Source organism: Canis lupus, chromosome 1, assembly GCF_011100685.1.
Source record: "Canis lupus familiaris isolate Mischka breed German Shepherd chromosome 1, alternate assembly UU_Cfam_GSD_1.0, whole genome shotgun sequence".
Lineage (NCBI taxonomy): Eukaryota > Metazoa > Chordata > Mammalia > Carnivora > Canidae > Canis > Canis lupus.
The window spans coordinates 107860824-107882941 of NC_049222.1; the positions used below are offsets into that span (position 1 = coordinate 107860824).

Genomic DNA, 22118 nt, shown 5'->3' on the forward strand with positions numbered 1-22118 from the left:
TTTTTCCACAGTCAAAAGAGGTCCTTCGACAATACCCATCATGGGCACTGCTTGTGATGATTGCCCTTTTTCTCATTGTCATCCTCCCCATCCCCACATATTTTGTATACTGCCTCGCCCACAGGATTTCCTTCACTTCCACAAGCCAGGGCAAGCCTATAATATCCTTCAAATCCTTACCCTTAATCCAGCCAAAACCCAGTAAAGAGGTCCACAAGGAGGAAACCCTCTAAGGTGAAATCAAGTTGGTGGTCATCCTGTTGTGTGATTGCTTAACCTCATTCATTCGACATCACACATTCCTGGAAACAGCATAATAGGCAACTCCTAATACCAATTTGCAACTGTTGATGTCCTCCGACCCAGAACTGCTTTTAATCCTGAGTAGAGGCATTATTTGGTGGACTCCCGGGGCCTCACTTTGCAGCCCCCTCCCAGACCCCATCCTCCCTGGTTACTACTGTTCATTGTGTTTTCCCCATCTCTCCCTCAGTATATATATGCCCATTATATATATATTGTCAGTAATGCCTACCAAACCTGCTTCTTGACTGGTCTGTCCAGCTTCTGAAAGGGAGCTGGAGGAGTAATGCTGTTGGTCAATAAATCAGTCCATTGGGACTCCTAGTACTGGGTGTCAACAGATTATTTTTTTCTATAAATGTCTTTTTGGGGATCCCTGGGTGGCGCAGCAGTTTGGCGCCTGCCTTTGGCCCAGGGCGCGATCCTGGAGACCCAGGATCGAATCCCACGTCAGGCTCCCGGCGCATGGAGCCTGCTTCTCCCTCTGCCTATGTCTCTGCCTCTCTCTCTCTCACTGTGTCCTATCATAAATAAAAAATAAAAATTAAAAAAAAATTATAAATGTCTTTTTGTCCCGGAAGTCCTTTCTTTTGAGAGGCAAATGTCCAGTCCAGGGTTCCTGCCCTCTCCTTGCCATGGCAAATTCAGATGCTCTGAATAAAGCCTTGCTTTATCCAGGGATTGGCCTTTAGCAAAGACAAACCTGGGAAATGATGGCTTCAGCAAAGATGGAAAGAATATTAATGCACTTGCTAATGGGACATGGTAATCCAATAATGAGTCTAAAAATTATTTTTAAAAAGAGGTTTCAAGACTGTGAATTGACACACAACCAGTTTAGGAAACTACCAAATCATAGTGCTGAGCCCACCAGGGCCCCATATCTGCATGGTAGGAGACATGCCAGGTTTTACTACAGGGCTAAATCAAATGAATTTGCCTAGTGGGTGATGACTGAGTGGGTCTCTCAGAACTTGTGGGAGGTTGACTCCACAACTGAGCTGAAATGCTTCTCCAAAAGGAGATGGGGTCAGTCAGTTGATGACTGAAGATGGAAGCTGTGCCTGAAGGTGGTTTGGATTCCAGAAGATCCAGGGAATGTGTTTCCCTGAAATGCTCAGAGATCTCAGTATCTGGGATTGCCTAACTACCATAGGGTGACGGACTCAGCGTAACTTTCTGTGACAAAAGAAGAAAAAGCAGACATCCCAACACTGGCGGGTGAGACTCTGGGGCGTGGGCCTGGTGAATGGGAAGAGGTGAGGTCCTAAACGTCTTTGGACCTCTGAAGTTTCTCGCTGCTCAAGCTCCGAAGATTGGAGGACTGGACTGGACGTGAACCTCCGGGTCATCACCCATTGGCTCCTGTACCTTGTAGCCCCGCCCCCGCTCTCCTTCACCCCACCCCCCATCCAAACTATCTGTCTACCGGAAACCTGGTGCTATTGAGTCGGGTAAGGTTAAAAATCCGAGAGGAGACAGTCACCTCATTATCAGATAGTCTGAGTTTTAAACCTCCTTCCTTTGGGGTGTGCAAGTATTCATCCCCCTTTGTGCCCCTCATCCGGTCTCAGCTTTGGGAATGGAACCTGTGGGAAAGGGATTGAATAGAAGGGGCTTACCGGATAAACTGATGGGAGTGGAATGAAGCTCTTGGTGTGTCTCCCCCCTCCTCCTAAATTTTTATCTTCTCTGGCCACTTGTTGAATGTCCTTTGGCACCTAACCGCAAGACTGTTTGAATTGTGAATATCTCACGTTGCCGTAGGGGCTACTGATTATAGACAGACTGATTCCTATGGTAGGTTCTTCTCTCCATAACTCTAGAGGTCTTTACTGTCCAAAGTTGGATTTCATAGCTCCTTTGTGTGTGATGAGATTTTCTTTTGCACTGCTCTTGGGAATCTCTGGCCTTGTTGGATAAAATGGAGCCTGGTCCCTTGTAGGGTATCTTACACGACTTCATTTTCCTCACAAGAATGGTATGAGATATTGTCATCCTTAATTTTCATCAGGAGACCTGGAAGAAAGAGGGATTCCCACGGTGAGTCAGGAATAGCCTGATAAAGATTCTCGTTTTGTGGCTTTTAGTCCTTTTATTTCAGAAATGCCCAAACATACACAAAAGAATAACTTAGTGAATTCCTTTGTACTCATCACCCATCTTGTAACAACTCCTGACCAATCTGGTTTCTTTTTCTTTCCTCCCACTGCAGACTTCCCCATTATTTTGAAGCAAATCCCAAATTTATCCTTTCATCTTTATTTTTTTTTTATCCTTTCATCTTTAGATATGTCAGTACTTAGCTCTAAAAAATAAGAACCCTTAAAAAAAACCTGACAAAACTATTATCACACCTAAAATAAATAATTCTTTAATACCATAAAATATCCAGCCAGTAGTAAGATTTTCCAGGTTGTCTCATTTTTTGTTTTTCTGGTAGTTTTATCTTTTTTTAAAAAAACAATATTGTGTTTTTGTAACTCCTTTTTTTTATTTTTATTTTATTTTTTTATTTAATTTTTATTTATTTATGATAGTCACACAGAGAGAGAGAGGCAGAGACACAGGCAGAGGGAGAAGCAGGTGCATGGAGCATGGATCCTGGGTCTCCAGGATCGCGCCCTGGGCCAAAGGCAGGCGCCAAATCGCTGCGCCACCCAGGGATCCCTCCTTTTTTTTTTTTTTTTTTTTTTTTTTAAATAATAATCTCTACACCCAGGATGGGGCTCAGCTCATGACCCCAAGATCAAGAATCACATGCTTTACTAACACCAGCCAGGTGCCCATTAAAGCTTTGTTGAGATATAATTCATATACTGTACAATTCACCCATTTGAAGTGTACAATTCAGTGGCTTGTAAAATATCCCAGGTTTTTGTATCCATCACCATAGTCAATGTCAGTACATTTTCATTATCCTGAAAAGAAACCCCACTCCATTTGCTGTCACCCCAACTACTCTGGCCTCCAATCTCAGCCTTAGACAGCCACTAATCTACTTTTGGTTTAATAGATTTGCTTATTCTGGACACTTCATATAAATGAGATCATACAATATGTGTAGTCCTTTGTGATTGGCTTCTTACACAGCATAATATTTTCAAGCTTCACCCATGTATAGCATATATCAGAATTTTATTTCTTTTTATTGCTGAATATTCCATTATAGAGATATACTACATTTTATTTATCCAGTTATCAGTTGATGGATATTTGGGGCGGTTTCCACTTTGGGGCTATTATGAATAATGCTGTTAAGAACATTCGTGTAAAAAAAAAAAAAAAAAAAGAACATTCGTGTAAAAGTTCTTTGGATGAACATATGTTTTTATTTCTTGAACATATATATATTTAGGAGTGGAATTGCTTGATCATATGCCAACTCTATGTTTAACTTTTTTTAAAAAATTATTTATTTATTTATTTATTTATTTATTTATTCATGAGAGACAGAGAGAGAGAGAGACAGGCAGAGGGAGAAGCAGGCTTCATGCAGGGAGCCTGATGTGGGACTCCAGGATCATGCCCTGGGCCAAAGGCAGGCGCTAAACCGCTGAGCCACCCAGGGACCCCCTATGTTTAACTATTTGAGAGACTGTCTCATAATTTTTTTAGATTGTTTGAATCGTCATCCAAATAAAATTCATATGATGCAGTTTGTTACTGTATCCATTGGGGAATCTTTTAATCTATAGCTCTCCTCTTTTTTTCCTCTTGCAATGCATTTACTGATGAAACTGGGTTATTTGTCCTGTAGTTTCTAACCATCTGGAATTTGCTGATTGCCTCCCTGTGGTATCATTTAATACACTCCCTACTCCCTGGATTTCTTATAAATTGGTAGTTAGGTCAAGAGGTTGATTAGTTTTAGGGTCAATATTCTGGCAAGAATACTTCATAAATGGTTTTATATGGTTCTATCAGGAGGCAAAAAATGTCTGGATGTTCTTTCTTTTTGTGATGTGAACGGCTATGGATGGTCATTGTCTAGATACACATATTTATTAAAGATTATAAAATGGTAGTATTGTAACCATCATTCCTTCTTTTTTATTAGCTTAATTTTCTAGTAATATTAATTATTAGATTAATTAATTACTAATATTTCTAATAATATTAAGTAATATTTTTAGTAAGAGAAACTTGCTAAACATTTGTTACCCAAGTGTATGTACAGTTTGTATGAGAAAGGCGGAATACACTTTCTTTCCCCTTATTAACCAGCTTAAAAAATGAACTTATTGCTTAATATTCCCCCAAATAATGATCATTGGGTTTTTTCTTTTTAGTATCTCTCTGGACTCACAGATTTAAATATTTGATATATTTTCATCCATTGCAGCTATTATCTTTTTTTGTAATATTTTTAATTTATTTATTCATGAGAGACACAGAGAGAGAGAGAGACGGAGACATAGCAGAGGGAGAAGCAGGCTCCATGCAGGGAGCCCAATGTGGGACTCGATCCCAGGACTCCAGGACCACGCCCCGAGCCAAAGACAGCTGCTCAACCGCTGAACCAACCAGGCATCCCAATTGCAGCTATTCTTATTGATGCTCAAACCATCATTTTTGGCATGTGGGAGCATCTTCAATTTAACTCCTGAGTCCTTTCCACAAGACCACAATAGTAGTTAATAATTTCTATCTTTTCTGCTTTGACTGTATGGTCCAGTATTAATTTGTACATTATATACCCCAGATCTGAAATCAGCTATTTTCCTAGGATATCTAGTTTCTTTTGTTGGAAAATGATATTTAGAGATCACAATTTTGTGCTAGGGGTGTTTATTGCTATGCATTGGTCATGTTTCTAGGCCTTTTCAGTAGATACAGCTAGGAAATAGTTTCCTGAGATAAAACATGTTATAAATTCACACTCATTTTTTCAATTTAAGTTCAGGATTGTAGGATTTTTACTTAGCTTCTCAGATCTTTCATTTACATATTTTCATGTGGTCTGATGCTCCTTATGTTCATTTCTCAACTAGAAGTTGGTGCCCATAAGCCCTCACCCTCATCATTTGCCAAATGAGCTCATCATTGTCTCCATCAATTTTCCTATTCCCAAGCCTACAAATCCATCTGTGTCTCCACCTAGGAAGTAAGGCATGTGAACCCAGAGCCTAGGCAGGCAAATTGAGGCAAAAACTCAGTTTTAGGACTTTGTCTGGTAGAGTTTGTAGACATCTAATATGGAAATGCCCGTATGTCTTCTCACTGATTTAGGTGTCCATGGCAGCACGACCAGTCCCAGACTCACTCACTGGTGGGAGTATCATTGCAATCTCTGTCTGAAGGGGCTTCTTGGCCTGGTGGGAAGAACATAGCATTTGGAGACCAAGAAATATGTTTTTGTTTATTATATCAAATCCTTAGGTAGTTCTGTGACCCTTAGCAAATCAGTTCTCTCTTTAGCCTTAGCTAATTCTTATCTGTCAGATGGGGATGGAGAAATAATCCCGCAGATTTCTTGGGGGAAATTAGATTGTCATTCATAAGGGAATGATTCCAAGATTAAAGAGCTGGTATAGATGATAGAGTGCCAAGATTCTGTAATTTTTCTCTAAATCTGTGCATTTACCCAGATTTTATACATAGATGTTAGACACTCAAATATTCCCCACTATAGAAGATATTTTAAGTTACTAGAATATAAGCTTTATTAGAACGTAAGCTCCAGAAAGGCAGGAATTTTGTTTGTTTGCTACTGTATCCATATGGCTAGAACAGAGTCATATTTCCTTCCAGGTCCAAGTAGGTAATTAAATATTTGTTCAATGGATAGATTAATCCAAGAAGTTTATATTTTATTTATTTTTATTTTTTAAGAAATTGATTTTTTTCAAATAGGTAAAACAGTTTTAGGTCTGGGTGTGAGAATTCTCCACTTTATACATTATTTCTCCCTTAACTAGAAAAAACCCAGTGCAGGTGAGTTATGCATCCAACTCTTGGTTTGGACTCAGGTCCTAATCTGAGGGTCGTGAGATCAATCCCTCCCCCCAATCTGGCTCCATGCTCAGTGCAGAGTCTGCTTGAGATTCCCTCTCCTTATTTCTTTGCCCCCCCACTGACACACTCTGTCTCTAAAATCAATCAATCAATCAATCAATCTTTAAAACACACACACAACCTTTGAGTAGTCTGAGGTGGTAGAGCATAAATATGAACAGATTTTGTTTTTCCCCAAGCACTGTGCCTACCTTTATATTGTTGATTTTATTTTGCTGTATTCCAGATCCCTTAACTTCTGATCATTTTCATTCATTAAAAATCCAGTCTAACATCTACTTTAAAAATCCAATCTCATCTGACTCAAAGCTTCTTCACTCCCATCCATGGACAGGCTTGTGACTCAAGGGACCTGAAATGGAACAGAGGTGGTCTCTTCTTTTATTCTTCCTTCTCTTTTGACTCATCTCCTCCCCCTGTTCCAAGCCTGTGTTTCTCACCACAAGTCCTCCAATGTTTTCAAACTTAAGAAATACCCCCTCCTTTCCTCAAACCTAAATCTTCATGGAGGAAAATAAGGGACAATCATCTCCAGCTTTACTGCAGACATGACTACAATCATCCCTTGTTGGGGAACACAGACTCGCATTTATGCTCTAGTGTGTGGGAAGAATATGAATTGTGACTTTCTTGTGGAGGCTTCCATGTGAATTCTCTTTGGACAGACTAATTCCCTGACACAGGAGATTTGACTCTAATCTAGCCTCCTCCACCTCTCATATTCTATTCCAGAAGTTAGCCTTCTTGGATAGTGTACCTGCTAATGACTTTAAGCGGAATTATTTTCCATGGTGCCTACTTGACCCATAGGGAATACAGGCATTCTTGTCACCATGGCCCTGGTCAAGAAACAGAACACCATCAGTACCCAATAAGGTCCCATGTGCCCACATCCTAACACCACTACTTCCCTCCTCTCTAGAGGAAATCAGTGTTCTGACTTGTAGGGTAATTATTTCCTTGCTTCTTTATTGTTTTACAGCCTATGTATGTAACCCTATATTGTTTTGCCTTACTTGTTTTGGAGATTCTCTCTTCTATCTGTTTAAAGCTACAGTAACTAAGACTGTGAGGTAAATATGTAAGGATATTACAAAATGACCAATGAAATAGAACAAAGAACCTAGAAACAGACCTATGTATATATGGAGCTTTAATAAATGGCAGAGCTGGCACTGCAGACAAGTAGGGAAAGAAAATTCTGTTAATAAATGGTGCTGATACAATTGGATATCATATTTTAAAAAATATATTTCAATTCATCCTCACACCTTTAAAAAAATCAACCTAAGGTAAAGACTTAAATATTACAAAGCAAAAATTTGAAAATTTCAGACAATATATAGAATAGATATATATATAAACTGTACATATATATACTGTGTGTGTATATATATACATATATACATATATACATATACAGTTATATATACACATATATGTGTGTATACATAGACATACAGTTAAGTATAAGGGAATTATCCCAAGATTAAATAGCTGATATCTATAAATATTTATATATCTGACATATATCTATAGAGAGATTTATCTTTGTTTTAGTTACTTTAGTTACTTTAGCTTTGTTATAAATCTTGATATCTTCCAAAGAAGATTATAAATCTTTATGGGACACCTGGGTGGCTCAGCAGTTGAGCATCTGCCTTTGGCCCAGGGTGTGGCCCTGGAGTCCTGGGATTGAGTCCCGTATAAGGCTCCCTGCATGGAGCCTGCTTCTCTCTCTGCCTGTGTCTCTGCCTCTCTCTCTCTCTGTGTCTTTCATGAATAAATAAATAAAATCTTAAAAAAATTATAAATCTTCAAAAATATCTTCATTTTAAAATCTTTTTTAAATTGAAGTATAATTGACACAAAAGGGTTTCATTATTTTTATTTTTATTTTTTTATTATTTTTTATTGGTTTCATTATTTTTAAATTTAAATTTATATACAATAAAATTCACTGAGTGTATAGTTCTGACTTTCAACAAATACATATAGAGTCATGTAACTAACACCACAGTCAAGATACAAAACAGCTCCATCACTCACAAAACTCTTGTGCTGCCTGCCCCTTTGTAGTCAAATCCTATCTCCACCTTTAACCCCTGGCAACCAGTGATTGGTTCTCCATCACTATACTTCTGCCTTTTCCAGAATGTCATTTAAATGGAATCATACTGTATTTAGCCTTTTGAGTCTGGCTTTTTTCACTTTACATAATATATAAGAAATTCATGGATGTTGAATGTATCAATATTTCATTCATTTTTACTGCTTATTGCATTCTATGAATATACCACAGTTATCTATTATTCAATAGTTGAAGGACATGTGAATTTTTCCAGTTTGGGCAATCATGAGTAAAGTAGCTATAAATGTTGGCATACTGGTTTTTGTGAACAAAACTTAGGAAAATACCTAGGGGTGATATTGCTGGGTTATATGGAAAGTGTATATGAAAAAGTTTAACTTTTTTTTTTGTATGTTTAACTTTTTAAAGGAACTATGACTCTCTATGGCTATACCATTTTGCATTCCATTTTTTGACATTTTTTTATTGTGGTAAAATACATATGATGCAAAACTTAAACCATCTTAACCGGTTTTAAGTGTACAGCTTAGTGGTATTAAATACATTCATAGTGTTGCACAACTGTCACTACCATCTTCCTCCACAACTCTTTCATCTTGTAAAACTGAAACTCAAAACATTAAACAGTAAATCCTTATAACCTACTCCCCACAACCCCTAGAAATTACCATTCTGCTACTCGTTGTCTCCATGATTTTGATTATTCTAAGTACCTTATATAAGTAGAATTATACAATCTTCGTCTTTTTGTGACTGGCATTATTTCACTTAGTATAGTATCCTCAAGGTTCATCCATGTTGTAGCACATGTCAGAATTTCCTAACTTTGTAAGATTGAATAATATGTCATTTTATGGCCGTGCCATGTTTTGCTTATCCATTTATTCCTCAATCGACACTTGGATTGGTTACATGTTCTAGGTATTTTGAATAATGCTGCTATGAACATGGTGTACAAGAATATCTTTGAGACTCTGCTTTCAATTATCTTGAGTATATAATTAGAAGTGTAATTGTGCTAGATTATATGGTAATTCTATTTTTAATTTTCTGAGGAACTGCCTTACTGTTTTCTACACAGAAGCTGTACCGTTTTTTTATATTGCTACCAACAGTGCACAGGGGTTCCAGTTTCTCCACATCTCCACCAACACTTGTTATTTTTTTCCGTTTTTTTTAATTGTAGCCATATTAATGGATATGAGATACTATCTCATTGTAGTCCTTTGCCCATTTTTTAATCAGATTGTGGAGTTCTCTATATACTCTGGATATGAATCCCTCATAAGTTATACGATTTCACTAATATTTTCTTTCATTCTGTGGGGTGCGTTTTTACTCTGTTGACATTATTTTTTGATATACAAATTTGAAAATTTTTCATAATATCTAATTAGTCTATGTCTATATATAAATATATATATTTATTTAAAGATTTTATTTATTTATTTGAGAGAGAATGTGTGAGCAAAAGAGAGAGCGCAACAAGCCCGGGAGAGAGGCAGAGGGAGAAGCAGATTCTCTGCTGAGCAGGAAGCCCAACACTGAGCTCAATCCCAGGACCCTAGGATCATGACCTGAGCCAAAGGCAGGAGTTTAACCAACTGGGCCACCCAGGTGCCTCTAGTTTAGTTATTTTTTTGTTGTTATTGCCTATGCCTTTGGTGTCATATCCAAAAAATCATTGCCAAATCCAGTATAATGAAGATTTTGCTCTATGTTTTTCCTAATAGTTTTATAGTTTTAGGTCTTACATTTAGGTCTTTGATCCATTTTGAGTTAATTTTTATATATGGTATTAGGTAGAGTCCAACTTCATTCTTTTGCATGTGGATAATGAGTTTTCCCAGTACCATTTGTTGAAAAGATTATTCTTTCCCTATCAAATGGTCTTGGCATCATTGTCAAAAATCATTTGATTATGTATGCAAAGGTTTCTTTCTGGTCTCTCCATTCTATTTTATTGGTTTATATGTCTGTCTTAATGCTAGTCCCATGTTATTTTGACTGCTGTAGCTTTTGTATGCTAAGTTTTGAGGTCAGAAAGTATGAATCCTCCATCTTTGTTCTCCCTTTTTAAGATTGTTTTGGCTTTAAATAAAAATTAAAAAAAAAAAAAAAAAAGGGATCCCTGGGTGGCGCAGCGGTTTGGCGCCTGCCTTTGGCCCAGGGCGCGATCCTGGAGACCCGGGATCGAATCCCACATCGGGCTCCCGGTGCATGGAGCCTGCTTCTCCCTCTGCCTGTGTCTCTGCCTCTCTCTCTCTCTGTAACTATCATAAATAAATAAAAATTTAAAAAAAAAAAAAAAAAAAAAAAAAGATTGTTTTGGCTATTCAAGGCACTGTGAGATTCCACAGAAATTTTCTATTTATATATTTTAAAAGCCACTGGGATTTTGATAGGGGTTGCGTTAAATCTGTAGTTTGCTTTGGATAGTACGAACATCTTAACAACATTGTTTTTCAGCTCATGAATATGAGATATGTTTCCCTTTATTTATGTCTTCTCTAATTTTTAAAAAAGATTTTATTTATTTATTCATGAGAGACACAGAGAGGCAGAGACATAAGCAGAGGGAGGAGAAAGCTCCCTACAGGGATCCTGATGTGGGACTCAATCCCTGGACCCCGGGATCACGACCCAAGCCAAAGGCAGAGGCTCAATCACTGAACCATCCAGACGCCCCTTGTCTTCTCTAATTCTAAAGCAATATTTTGTAGTTTACATTGCACGAGCCTTTCAGTTCTTTTTGTTAATTCCTAAATATTTTATTCTTTTTGATGCTACCATAAATGGAATTGTTTTCATAATTCCTTTTCAGATTGTTCATTGTCAGTGCATAGAAATGCAACTGGTTTTTGAGTGTTGACTTTGTATTCTGCTACTTTGCTAAATTCATTTATTAGTTTTAACAGTTTTTAAACATAGCATCATTTGAGTTTTGCACACATAAGACCATTTTATCTACGAACAGAGGTAGCTATTACTTCCTTTACACTTTGGATGGCTCTTTTTATTTTTTATTTTTTGGTGATGACATTAAAAATTAAAATGCGTCCAGGCGTCCCAAATATCTTCTACATTTAAAGAGCCAATCATGGGGATCCCTGGGTGGCCCAGCGGTTTAGCACCTGCCTTCAACCCAGGGCATGATCCTGGAGTCCTGGGATCCAGGCCCACATCAGGGTCCCAGCATGGAGCCTGCTTCTCTCTCTGCCTGTGTCTCTGCCTCTCTCTCTGTGTCTCTCATGAATAAATAAATAAATCTTTAAAAAAAATAAATAAAATAAAGAGGCAATCATATCAAGTCTGCCATCGGCTCAGGTCATGATCCCAGGGTCCTGGGATTGAGCCCTGCATTGGGCTCCCTACCCCACAGGGAGCCTGCTTCTCCCTCTTCCTCTGCCTGCTACTCCCCTACTTGTGCTCTCTCTCTCTGTCTCTGCCAAATTAATAAATAAAAATTTTAAAAAAGAGTATGTTGTTTAATTTCCACAATTTTGAGTGTTTTCTTTCTTTTTTTTTTTTTATTTATGATAGTCCTACAGAGAGAGAGAGAGGCAGAGACAAAGGCAGAGGGAGAAGCAGGCTCCATGCACCGGGAGCCTGACGTGGGATTCGATCCCGGGTCTCCAGGATCGCACCTTGGGCCAAAGGCAGGCGCCAAACCGCTGTGCCACCCAGGGATCCCAATTTTGAGTATTTTCTAGTTTTACTTTTGTTATTGATTTCTAACTTCACCCCTTTGTGGTCAAAGAAGATATTTTATATGATAACCACCTCTTAAAATCTGTTGAAATTTAATTTGTGGCCTAATTTATGATCTACACTGGAAAATGTTTCATGTGCACTTGAGAAGAATATATGTGCTGTTGTCATTAGATTGTATTCTGTTTATGTTTGTTAAATCTAGTGGTTTATTGTGTTAAGATCTCTGTTTCCAGATGGTAGTCCTGTCCATTATGGTAGGTAGAGTAGGGTATATAAGTCCCCAGCTGTTATTGTAGAACTCTTTCTTCTTTTAGTTCTATTTATTTTTGCTTCATGTATTTTTTATGATCTGTTTTTAGGTGTACAAATACTTATAATTGTTACATATTCTTGCTGTATTGAAGCTTTTGTTAACATATAATGTCTGTCTTTATTTCATAAACTTTTTCAGTTTAAAGTCTGTTTTGTCTGATATTAGTATAGCCACCGTACTCTCTACTTTTATGGTAAATCTCTTTCCACCCTTTTAATCTATTTGTATCTTTGGATCTAAAGTGAGTCTCTTGTAGACAGAATATAATTTGATCATGTGTTTTTATCCATTCTGAAAATATCTGATTTTTATTAGATAATTTAATCTATTTACATTTAAAGTAATTACTGATAAGAGATTTACTGCTATCATTTTGCTACTTGTTTTATTTTTTTAAAGATTTTATTTATTTATTAGGGAGAAAGAGACAGAGATAGCTACAGAGAGCATGAATGGGGAGGAGAGGCAGAAACGGGCTCCCCACTGAGCAAGCAGCCTAAAATGGGGTTCAATCCAAGACCCCAGGATCATGACCCAAGCCAAAGGCAGAGGCTTAACAGACTGTACCACCCAGGCACCCCTGCTATTTGTTTTCTATATGCCTTATATCTCCTCCATGCTTATTTCTTTATTACTATCTTCTTTGGTGTTTGTTTTTTTTCTTTTTGTAGTAAATGTTAAAATTCCTTTCTCATTGCATTTTCAGTATATTTTATAGCTATTTTCTTTATGGTTACTATGGCGATTACATATAACATCCTAAAGTTAGAACACTCTAATTTGAATCCCCACCAACTTAACTTCAATAACATAGAAAAATTCTGCTCCTTTATAGCTCCATCACCACCCTTTTTGATTGATAGTCACAAAATTACGTCTTTATATATTGTATGCCCCCAAACAGAAACTATTAATTCATTTCAATCCATTAGTATCTTAACTTATGTAGAAAGCCAAATGTGGAGTTACAAACATAAGTTATAATACCAGTTTTTAGACTAGTAATTTTTAAAAATGTATTGGTTTCAATACATCTCTTGAAATCATCTCTTTCAGGGCACCTGGGTGGCTCAGTCAGTTGAGCATCTGACTCTTGATTTCAACTTAGGTTGTGATCTCAGGGTTGTGAGATTGAGCCCCGGGTTGGGCTCTGTGCTCAGCAGGGAGTCTGCTTGAAATTCTCTCTCCTCCCTCTGCTCTCTTTCTCTCCCTCTCAAATAAATAAATAAATAAATAAATAAATCTTTTTTTTTTTATTGGTGTTCAATTTACTAACATACAGAATAACCCCCAGTGCCCGTCACCCATTCACTCCCACCCCCCGCCCTCCTCCCCTTCTACCACCCCTAGTTCGTTTCCCAGAGTTAGCAGTCTTTAAGTTCTGTCTCCCTTTCTGATATTTCCCACACATTTCTTCTCCCTTCCCTTATATTCCCTTTCACTATTATTTATATTCCCCAAATGAATGAGAACATATAATGTTTGTCCTTCTCCGACTGACTTACTTCACTCAGCATAATACCCTCCAGTTCCATCCACGTTGAAGCAAATGGTGGGTATTCGTCATTTCTAATGGCTGAGTAATATTCCATTGTATACATAAACCACATCTTCTTTATCCATTCATCTTTCGTTGGACACCGAGGCTCCTTCCACAGTTTGGCTATCGTGGCCATTGCTGCTATAAACATCGGGGTGCAGGTGTCCCGGCGTTTCATTGCATTTGTATCTTTGGGGTAAATCCCCAACAGTGCAATTGCTGGGTCGTAGGGCAGGTATATTTTTAACTGTTTGAGGAACCTCCACACAGTTTTCCAGAGTGGCTGCACCAGTTCACATTCCCACCAACAGTGTAAGAGGGTTCCCTTTTCTCTGCATCCTCTCCAACATTTGTTGTTTCCTGCCTTGTTAATTTTCCCCATTCTCACTGGTGTGAGGTGGTATCTCATTGTAGTTTTGATTTGTATTTCCCTGATGGCAAGTGATGCAGAGCATTTTCTCATATGCATGTTGGCCATGTCTATGTCTTCCTCTGTGAGATTTCTGTTCATGTCTTTTGCCCATTTCATGATTGGATTGTTTGTTTCTTTGGTGTTGAGTTTAATAAGTTCTTTATAGATCTTGGAAACTAGCCCTTTATCTGATATGTCATTTGCAAATATCTTCTCCCATTCTGTAGGTTGTCTTTGAGTTTTGTTGACTGTATCTTTTGCTGTGCAAAAGCTTCTTATCTTGATGAAGTCCCAATAGTTCATTTTTGCTTTTGTTTCTTTTGCCTTCGTGGATGTATCTTGCAAGAAGTTACTATGGCCGAGTTCAAAAAGGGTGTTGCCTGTGTTCTTCTCTAGGATTTTGATGGAATCTTGTCTCACATTTAGATCTTTCATCCATTTTGAGTTTATCTTTGTGTATGGTGGTGAAACAGAGTGGTCTAGTTTCATTCTTCTGCATGTGGATGTCCAATTTTCCCAGCACCATTTATTGAAGAGACTGTCTTTCTTCCAATGGATAGTCTTTCCTCCTTTATCGAATATTAGTTGACCATAAAGTTCAGGGTCCACTTCTGGATTCTCTATTCTGTTCCACTGATCTATGTGTCTGTTTTTGTGCCAGTATAAAAGGATGGGCTCTGTGCTCGGCAGGGAGTCTGCTTGAAATTCTCTCTCCTCCCTCTGCTCTCTTTCTCTCCCTCTCAAATAAATAAATAAATAAATAAATAAATCTTTTTAAAAAAGAATCTTTTTCAAGTAGAAAATAAAAAATTGAGTTACAAACTATTATTACAACAATACTAGATTTTATAATCAAACCATGATTTACCTTTTTTGAGATCTTTATTTCTTCATATGGCTCAAGTTAGCTTTTAGTGTCCTTTCATTTCACCTGCAAAACTCTCTTCAGCATTTCCTTTAGGCAGGTCTAGTAGTAATGAGCTCCCTTAGATTTTGTTTATCTGAGAATATTGGAATTTCTTTTTTTTCCTTTTCCAATATAAGCATTTAGTGATATAAATTTCCTTTTAAACATTGTTTTAAGTATAACACACAAAATTTTACATGTTGTATTTCCATTTTAGTTTAGTTTAGTGCAAAATATTTTCCAATTTCCAGTTTCCCTTAACAATTCTTCTTTGACCCATAGGTTGTTATTATTTTTTTTAGTGGCGGAACCAGGACTAAAAAACTGGTCTTGTTTGTTTTTTTAAAAGATATTATTTTTTTATTTATGAGAGACAGAGAGAGAGAGGCAGAGGCATAGGCAGAGAGAGAAGCAGGCTCCCTGCAGGGAACCTGATTCAGGACTTGATCCCAGGACCCTGGGATTACACCCTGAGCTGAAGGCAGACTCTCAACTGTTGAGCCACCCAGGTGTCTGGACCCATAAGTTATTTTTAATTGTGTTGTTTAATTTTAAAACATGTGGAAGTTTTAAGGCATTTTTGTTTTTTTATATTTCTAGTTTAATTCTGTTATGGTCAGAGAACATACTGTTATGATTTTATTTTTTAAAATTGTTATGGCTTGTTTTATGGGCCAGGATATGATCTTTCTTGGTGGATGCTGCATGTGTTTGAAAATAATGTGTATTCTGCTGTTGTTGGAGTATCCTAAAGTTATAAATTGATTGTATTATCGATAATGTTATTTAGGTCTTCTATGTTCTCATTGATTTTTTGTCTGCTTGTTCTATGAATTACTCAGGAAAAATGTGGAAGTTTCAAAATATAATTGTGGGTTTTCTGTTTCTCCTATCCTTTATATCATTTTTTGCTTCATGTATTTGGAGCTCTGTTTTAAGGTGTATATACATTCATAGTTGTTTTGTCTTCTTTGTGAATTGACTCTTTTGACATTATGTAATGCCTTTCCTTATCCTTGGGAATTTTTTTAAATTTCTGAAATCTGCTTTGTATATTATCAACCCAGCCACTCTAGATTTGTTTTGATATTTGCATAGGATATTATTTTCCATCCTTTATTTTTAAAACCACTTTATTGAGATAATTTATACATCATAAAATTCACTCTTTTAAAGTGTACAGTTCTGGAGCACCTGGGTAGCTCAGTTAATTAAGCATCTGACTTTTTATTTTTTTAATTTTTAAAAAGATTTTATTTATTTATTCATGAGAGACACAGAGAAAGAGGCAGAAACATAGGCAGAGAGAGAAGCAGGCTCCATGTAAGGAGCCCGATGTGGGACTCAATCCTGGATCACACCCTGGGCGGAAGGCAGGCTTCAACTGTGAGCCACCCAGGTGTCCCTATTTTTTAAATTTTAAGTAGGCTCTATGGCCAATGTGGGGCTCAAACTCATGACCCTGAGATCAAGAGTTGCATGCTCTACCATCTGAGCCATCCAGGTGTTCCAAGCAACTGACTCTTGATTTTAGCTCAGGTCTTGATTTCAGGGTCATTAATTCAAGCCCTGAATTGGGCTCCATGCTGGGTGTGGAGCCTACTTTAAAAAATTGTTTTTAATTTAAAAAATGAAGCATACAGTTCTGTAATTTTTAGTATATTCAAAGAGTTATGCATTTATCATCGCAATGTAACTTAAGAACATTTTCATCATTTCCTCAAAAACCTATCCTTTCACTTTTAACCTATTTATATCATTATATTTAAAATGGATTTTTTGGGATCCCTGGGTAGCGCAGCGGTTTAGCGCCTGCCTTTGGCCCAGGGCGCAATCCTGGAGACCCGGGATCGAATCCCATGTCCGGCTCCCGGTGCATGGAGCCTGCTTCTCTCTCTGCCTGTGTCTCTGCCTCTCTCTCTCTCTCTCTCTCTCTGTGTGTGACTATCATAAATAAATAAAAATTAAAAAAGAAAAGAAAGAAAATTCATACTTTAAAAAAGAAACAAAGTGGATTTTTTTGTCTGTTTGGTGGACAGCATATAGTTGGATCTTCTCCCTCTGCCCCCATACCTGGTAGTCATTATTTTTAAATTGATCTCAGACCATTTACATTTAACATGTTATATATATTAATATATTATTGTGGGACACCTGGATGGCTCAGCAGTTGAGCGTCTGCCTTCAGCTCAGGGCGTGATCCTGGAGTTTCGAGATCCAGGTCCCACATCGGGCTCCCTGCAGGGAGCCTGCTTCTCCCTCTGCCTGTGTCTCTGCCTCTCTCTCTGTGTCTCTCACGAATAAAAAAAAAATATATTGCTATTCTCAGATCTAGGGTTACTATTTTATTTATTTATTATATATTTATTTGTTATTTTTGTTTTCTATTTGTCATCTCTGTGTTTTGTTCCTCTGTTTTGTCTTTCTTGCCTTCTTTTGACTTACTTAAGTATTGTTTAGTATTCCATTTTTACTTATCTATTGGCTTTTTAGTTATATATGTTTGAATTTAGTTTTTAGTGGTTGTTCTAGAACTGATTAAATTATGCATATCTGGGATCCTTGGGTGGCGCTGCGGTTTAGCGCCTGCCTTTTGCCCCGGGCGCGATCCTGGAGACCCCGGGATCGAATCCCACATCGGGCTCCTGGTGCATGGAGCCTGCTTCTCCCTCTGCCTGTGTCTCTGCCTCTCTCCCTCTCTCTCTCTGTGACTAAAATAAATAAATAAATAAATAAATAAATAAATAAATAATACCTTTAAAAAATTATGCATATCTAATTTCACAAGACTACTTGAGCTAATATTTTATCACTTCAAGTAAATATAGAAGCCTTATAACCTTATGGGACCCCTCCCCCATATATTATACTTGTCATAGGTATGATGTTTATATACATTAAAAGCCTCCTCAAACAATCATAATTTTTTTCTTTCAACTGCAAACATTTTTTTAAACATTTTGTTTTTTATTTTTAAAAAGATTTTATTTTATTTTGAGAGTGAGCATGCAAGCAGGGGGGGAGGGGCAGAGGAAGGGTGGGAGAGAGAGAGAATCCTAAGCAGGCTCCACACCCAGTGTGGAGCCCAATGTGGGGCTCTATCTCATGACCCTGAGATCATGACCTGAGCCGAAATCAAGAGTCTGATGCTTAACTGACTGAGTCACCCAGGTGCCCTTAAAGATTTTATTTTTAAGTAATCTCTATGCCCAAGATGGGGCTCAAACTCACAAACCCGAGATCAAGAGTCACATGCGCCACCAACTGAGCCAGCCAGGCACTCCTCAACTACAAACATTTTGAAGTCTTTAAAAGGAGAAAAATAGTCAATTTTACTTATCCCAATATTTACTATCTCCCTTGTTCCTCTCTCATTCCTGAAGTTCCTACCTCTCTTCTAATGCCATTTCCTAAAACCCAGAGAACTTTCTGTAGGCTTTCTGTTAGAGCAGGTCTGCTAGTGAGGGATTCTCTTGTAGTTTTCCTTCATCTGAGAATATTTTTATCTCACTTCATTCCTTTTTTTTTTTAAAGATTTTATTCACTTATTCATGAAAGAGAGAGAGAGAGAGGCAGAGACATAGTCAGAGGAAGAAGCAGGCTCCTCACAGGGAGCCCAATGTGGGACTCGATCCCCAGACTAAGAGCACAACCTGAGCCAAAGGCAGACGCTCAACCGCTGAGCCACCTAGGTGTCCCTCTCACTTCATTCCTGAAGGATGTATTTTTTCTATGGATATAGAATTATGTGATGATACCGTTTTTTTCCTGTTAGCACTTTAAAGATATTATTCCACTGATTTCTGGCTGCCATCTTTTCTAATGAGAAATCCATACCATTCTGATCCAGCCTTTTATGTAGTCTGTTGTCTTTGTTTGTGTACCTTACAGATTCCTCTCTTTTTTCCATTTAGCAGCATGGTTATGATATAGATGAACATGGTTTTATTTCCATTTCTTTTTCTATTTAGGATTTGATGAACTTCTTGAATCTGCGAATTTCTATATTTCACCAAATTTGGGGAGTTTTCAATCATTATTTCTTGAAATATTTTTTTCTTCACCAATCTCTTTCTCCTTCATTCTTGGGCTTTTAATTCTGTCCTATAGGTTCTAAGGCACTGCTTATTTTATTTGCAATCTTTTTTCTTTCTGTTCTTCAGATTGGATAATTTCTGGTATGCCTGGCTTGCTCAGTTGGAAGAGCATGGGACTCTTGATCTTGGGGTTGTGAGTCTGAGCCCCACATTGGATGTAGAGATTACTTAAAAATAAAATCTTTTTTTTTTTAAAGACTGGATCATTTCTAATCTATCTTCCTGTTCTATCTAATTAATTTTTAGATTTTAAGTATTTTACTTCTTGGCTATAATATTTTCATCTGGTTATTTTTTATGGTTTCTATTTCTCTGCTGAGAACTTCTATTGTTCCATTAATTTCAGGAGTTTTCACCTTTACCTCACAGAGTGGTTATACTATTTTTTTTCTAATAAGCAAAATGGCAGAATAAGAGGTCCTCAGTTCACTTCCCCCTATACAAACAATAATCTGGCAGCCATCCACGGACAAAAGTGCCTTTGTCGGAGCTTTGGGATTCTGGTAGGAAATTGTGAAACCCCAGGAAAGCCCAGGGCTAAGGAAAACTGCTTTGAGAAGGCAGGCTCTAATCCTGGTGATAGGCCAACCAAATGTGATCCTGGTTCAGAACAAAAATCACCTCACTTCTTTATGGACTTGGCTCCATCCCTGCTTGGTTACAGTCCTGCAACCAGTTCCATCCACAAAGACTCCAGGAGGAGCCATGGTCATCCTTGCCCCATTAAGGGCCTCTGAGCCATGGACCCCATTGCAGATCCTTTAAGCATCCTTGTGACCCAGCTGCAGCCCCATTCTAACTGCCAGTCTAGTGTTAGACCTGCCTGCACAGGGGCCCTATGGGAGACATGCTCCTGGTAACAAGTCTTGCCAACCTTGGTTCTGACTTTGGATCCTGAAGCAACAGTTCTATGACCTGGCTTTAGCACTGATCTCAGTGTTGCCTATCCGGGGATCTAGCACTGCCTGTCTGTGCTCCTCATAGCAGGCCTGCCAACCTCAGTACCAGCTGTAGACTCCAAAGTCAGTCCCAGCTATGTATCTTGAAACGGTCCTGAGATTGAGTGCCACTCCCTTTCTGCCATGGTTGGGGGCAGTTCTGACCACCCAGGGAACTGGCGACTGACATGCCCCTCCAAGCCTCCAGTGGCAGGTCTGCTGACTCAGTTCTTGACTACAGAACCTGAAGCAATCCTGTGACCCCACTCCATTCCTCTCTACCACAGTTTCAGAGTCAATCTTTCCACCCAGGGAGTCACCCAGGGACATGGTACAAGTGCAGTGGGAGCTACACCCATCTGTGCCTGGTAACAGGCTGATCTGTACCTGCTGTCTGAGGACTTGACTGGGGATTCATTTTACAAGGCTAGCATTACCCTGATATCAAAGCCAGACAAGCAGACTATAAGAAAAGCTAATTATAGGCCAATATATCTAATGAACATAGATGCAGAAATCCTCAACAAAGTACTAGCAAACTGAATTCAGTAACACATTTAATTAATTTAGATTAAGTTAAATATACTTAATTTAAAGGAAAAAGGAAAATTTAATTTACTTTTTTAAAATATTTATTTTTTTACTTTTTAAAAATATTTAATTGTTTTTTTTCTGGAACTCAGTTCAAATGAATGCAAAGAGTCTCTTCTGTATATCATTTAATGACTTATTAAGTAGTACTGGTGAAAAACGTCAAGCTAATTAAGATTTTTAGGTCACAAGACTTTTAGATCATACATTATGATCAAGTAATTTTTATCCCAGGGATGCAAACATGATTCAACATATGCAATCAATAAACATGATATACCACATTAACAGAATAAGGGATAAAAACCCTATGATTATCTGAATAGATGCAGAAAAAGTATTTGACAAAATTCAACATCATTTTATGATAAAACCTCTCAACATATTAGGTATAGAAGACATGTACCTCAATATAAAAAAAGCCATATATGACATGCCCACAGCTAGCATCATATTAAAGGGTGAAAAGCTTAAAGCTTTTCCTCTAAAATCAAGAACAAGATAAGGATGCTATTTCTCACCATAATTATTCAATGTAGTACTGGAAGTCCTAGCCAGAACAATTAGACAAGAAAAAGAAATAGAAGGTATCCAATTTGGAAAGGAAGAAGTAAAATTGTCTCTGTCTGCAGATGACATGATTTTATATACAGAAAACCCTAAAGACTCCTCAAAAATCTGTTAGAACTAGTAAATGAATTCAGTAAAGTTGCAGGATACAAAATCAACATATAAAAATCAGTTGTATTTCCATACACTAACAGCCAACTATCTGAAAAAGAAATTAAGAAGACAATCCCATTACATCAAAAAGAATAAAATACTTAGGAATGAATTTAACCAAAGAGGTAAAAGATCTGTACACTGAAATCTACTAAACATTGATGAAAGAAACTGAAGAAGACACAAATAATTAAAATAGTGCTATGTTCATGGATAGGAAGAATTAATAACAATATGTGTCAACATGTCAATATAACCCTAAATGATCTATAGATTCAATGCAGTTCCTATTTTTATAGGGACGATATTTCCAATGATGATTTTTCAGAGAAATAGGAAAAAAATTCTACAATTCGTATAAAGACACAAAAGACCCTAAGTAGCTACAGCAATACTGAACAAGAAGAACAAGGCCAGAGGCATCTCACTTTCTGATTTCAAATTATTCTACAAAGCCATAGTAATCAAAA

General features: G+C 37.6%; 2 protein-coding genes across 13 annotated transcripts in view; both read left to right on the top strand.

Annotated features, from left to right (window-relative positions):
• SLC6A16 (solute carrier family 6 member 16) overlaps positions 1 to 635 on the top strand; it is a 35375-nt gene extending 34740 nt beyond the window's left edge. For 10 of the 11 annotated variants that reach the window (XM_038528259.1, XM_038528262.1, XM_038528261.1 and 7 more), the window contains one exon: positions 12 to 635. In XM_038528259.1, coding sequence (XP_038384187.1) covers positions 12 to 233 — 222 coding nt within the window. In that variant the 3' untranslated portion in view covers positions 234 to 635. The remainder of the gene's footprint in view (positions 1 to 11) is intronic. The other variant, XR_005354520.1, reaches the window with a different exon arrangement.
• Positions 636 to 1671: 1036 nt separating this feature from the next.
• The window catches only part of LOC100856702 (orphan sodium- and chloride-dependent neurotransmitter transporter NTT5-like), a 35172-nt gene continuing 14725 nt past the window's right edge, over positions 1672 to 22118 (top strand). Inside the window, exon 1 of one of the 2 annotated variants that reach the window (XM_038528271.1) lies at positions 1672 to 1757. The gene's annotated coding sequence lies outside the window, so the exon portion shown is untranslated. Of the gene's footprint in view, positions 1758 to 2214; positions 2347 to 22118 lie in introns of those variants that run through there. The other variant, XM_038528272.1, reaches the window with a different exon arrangement.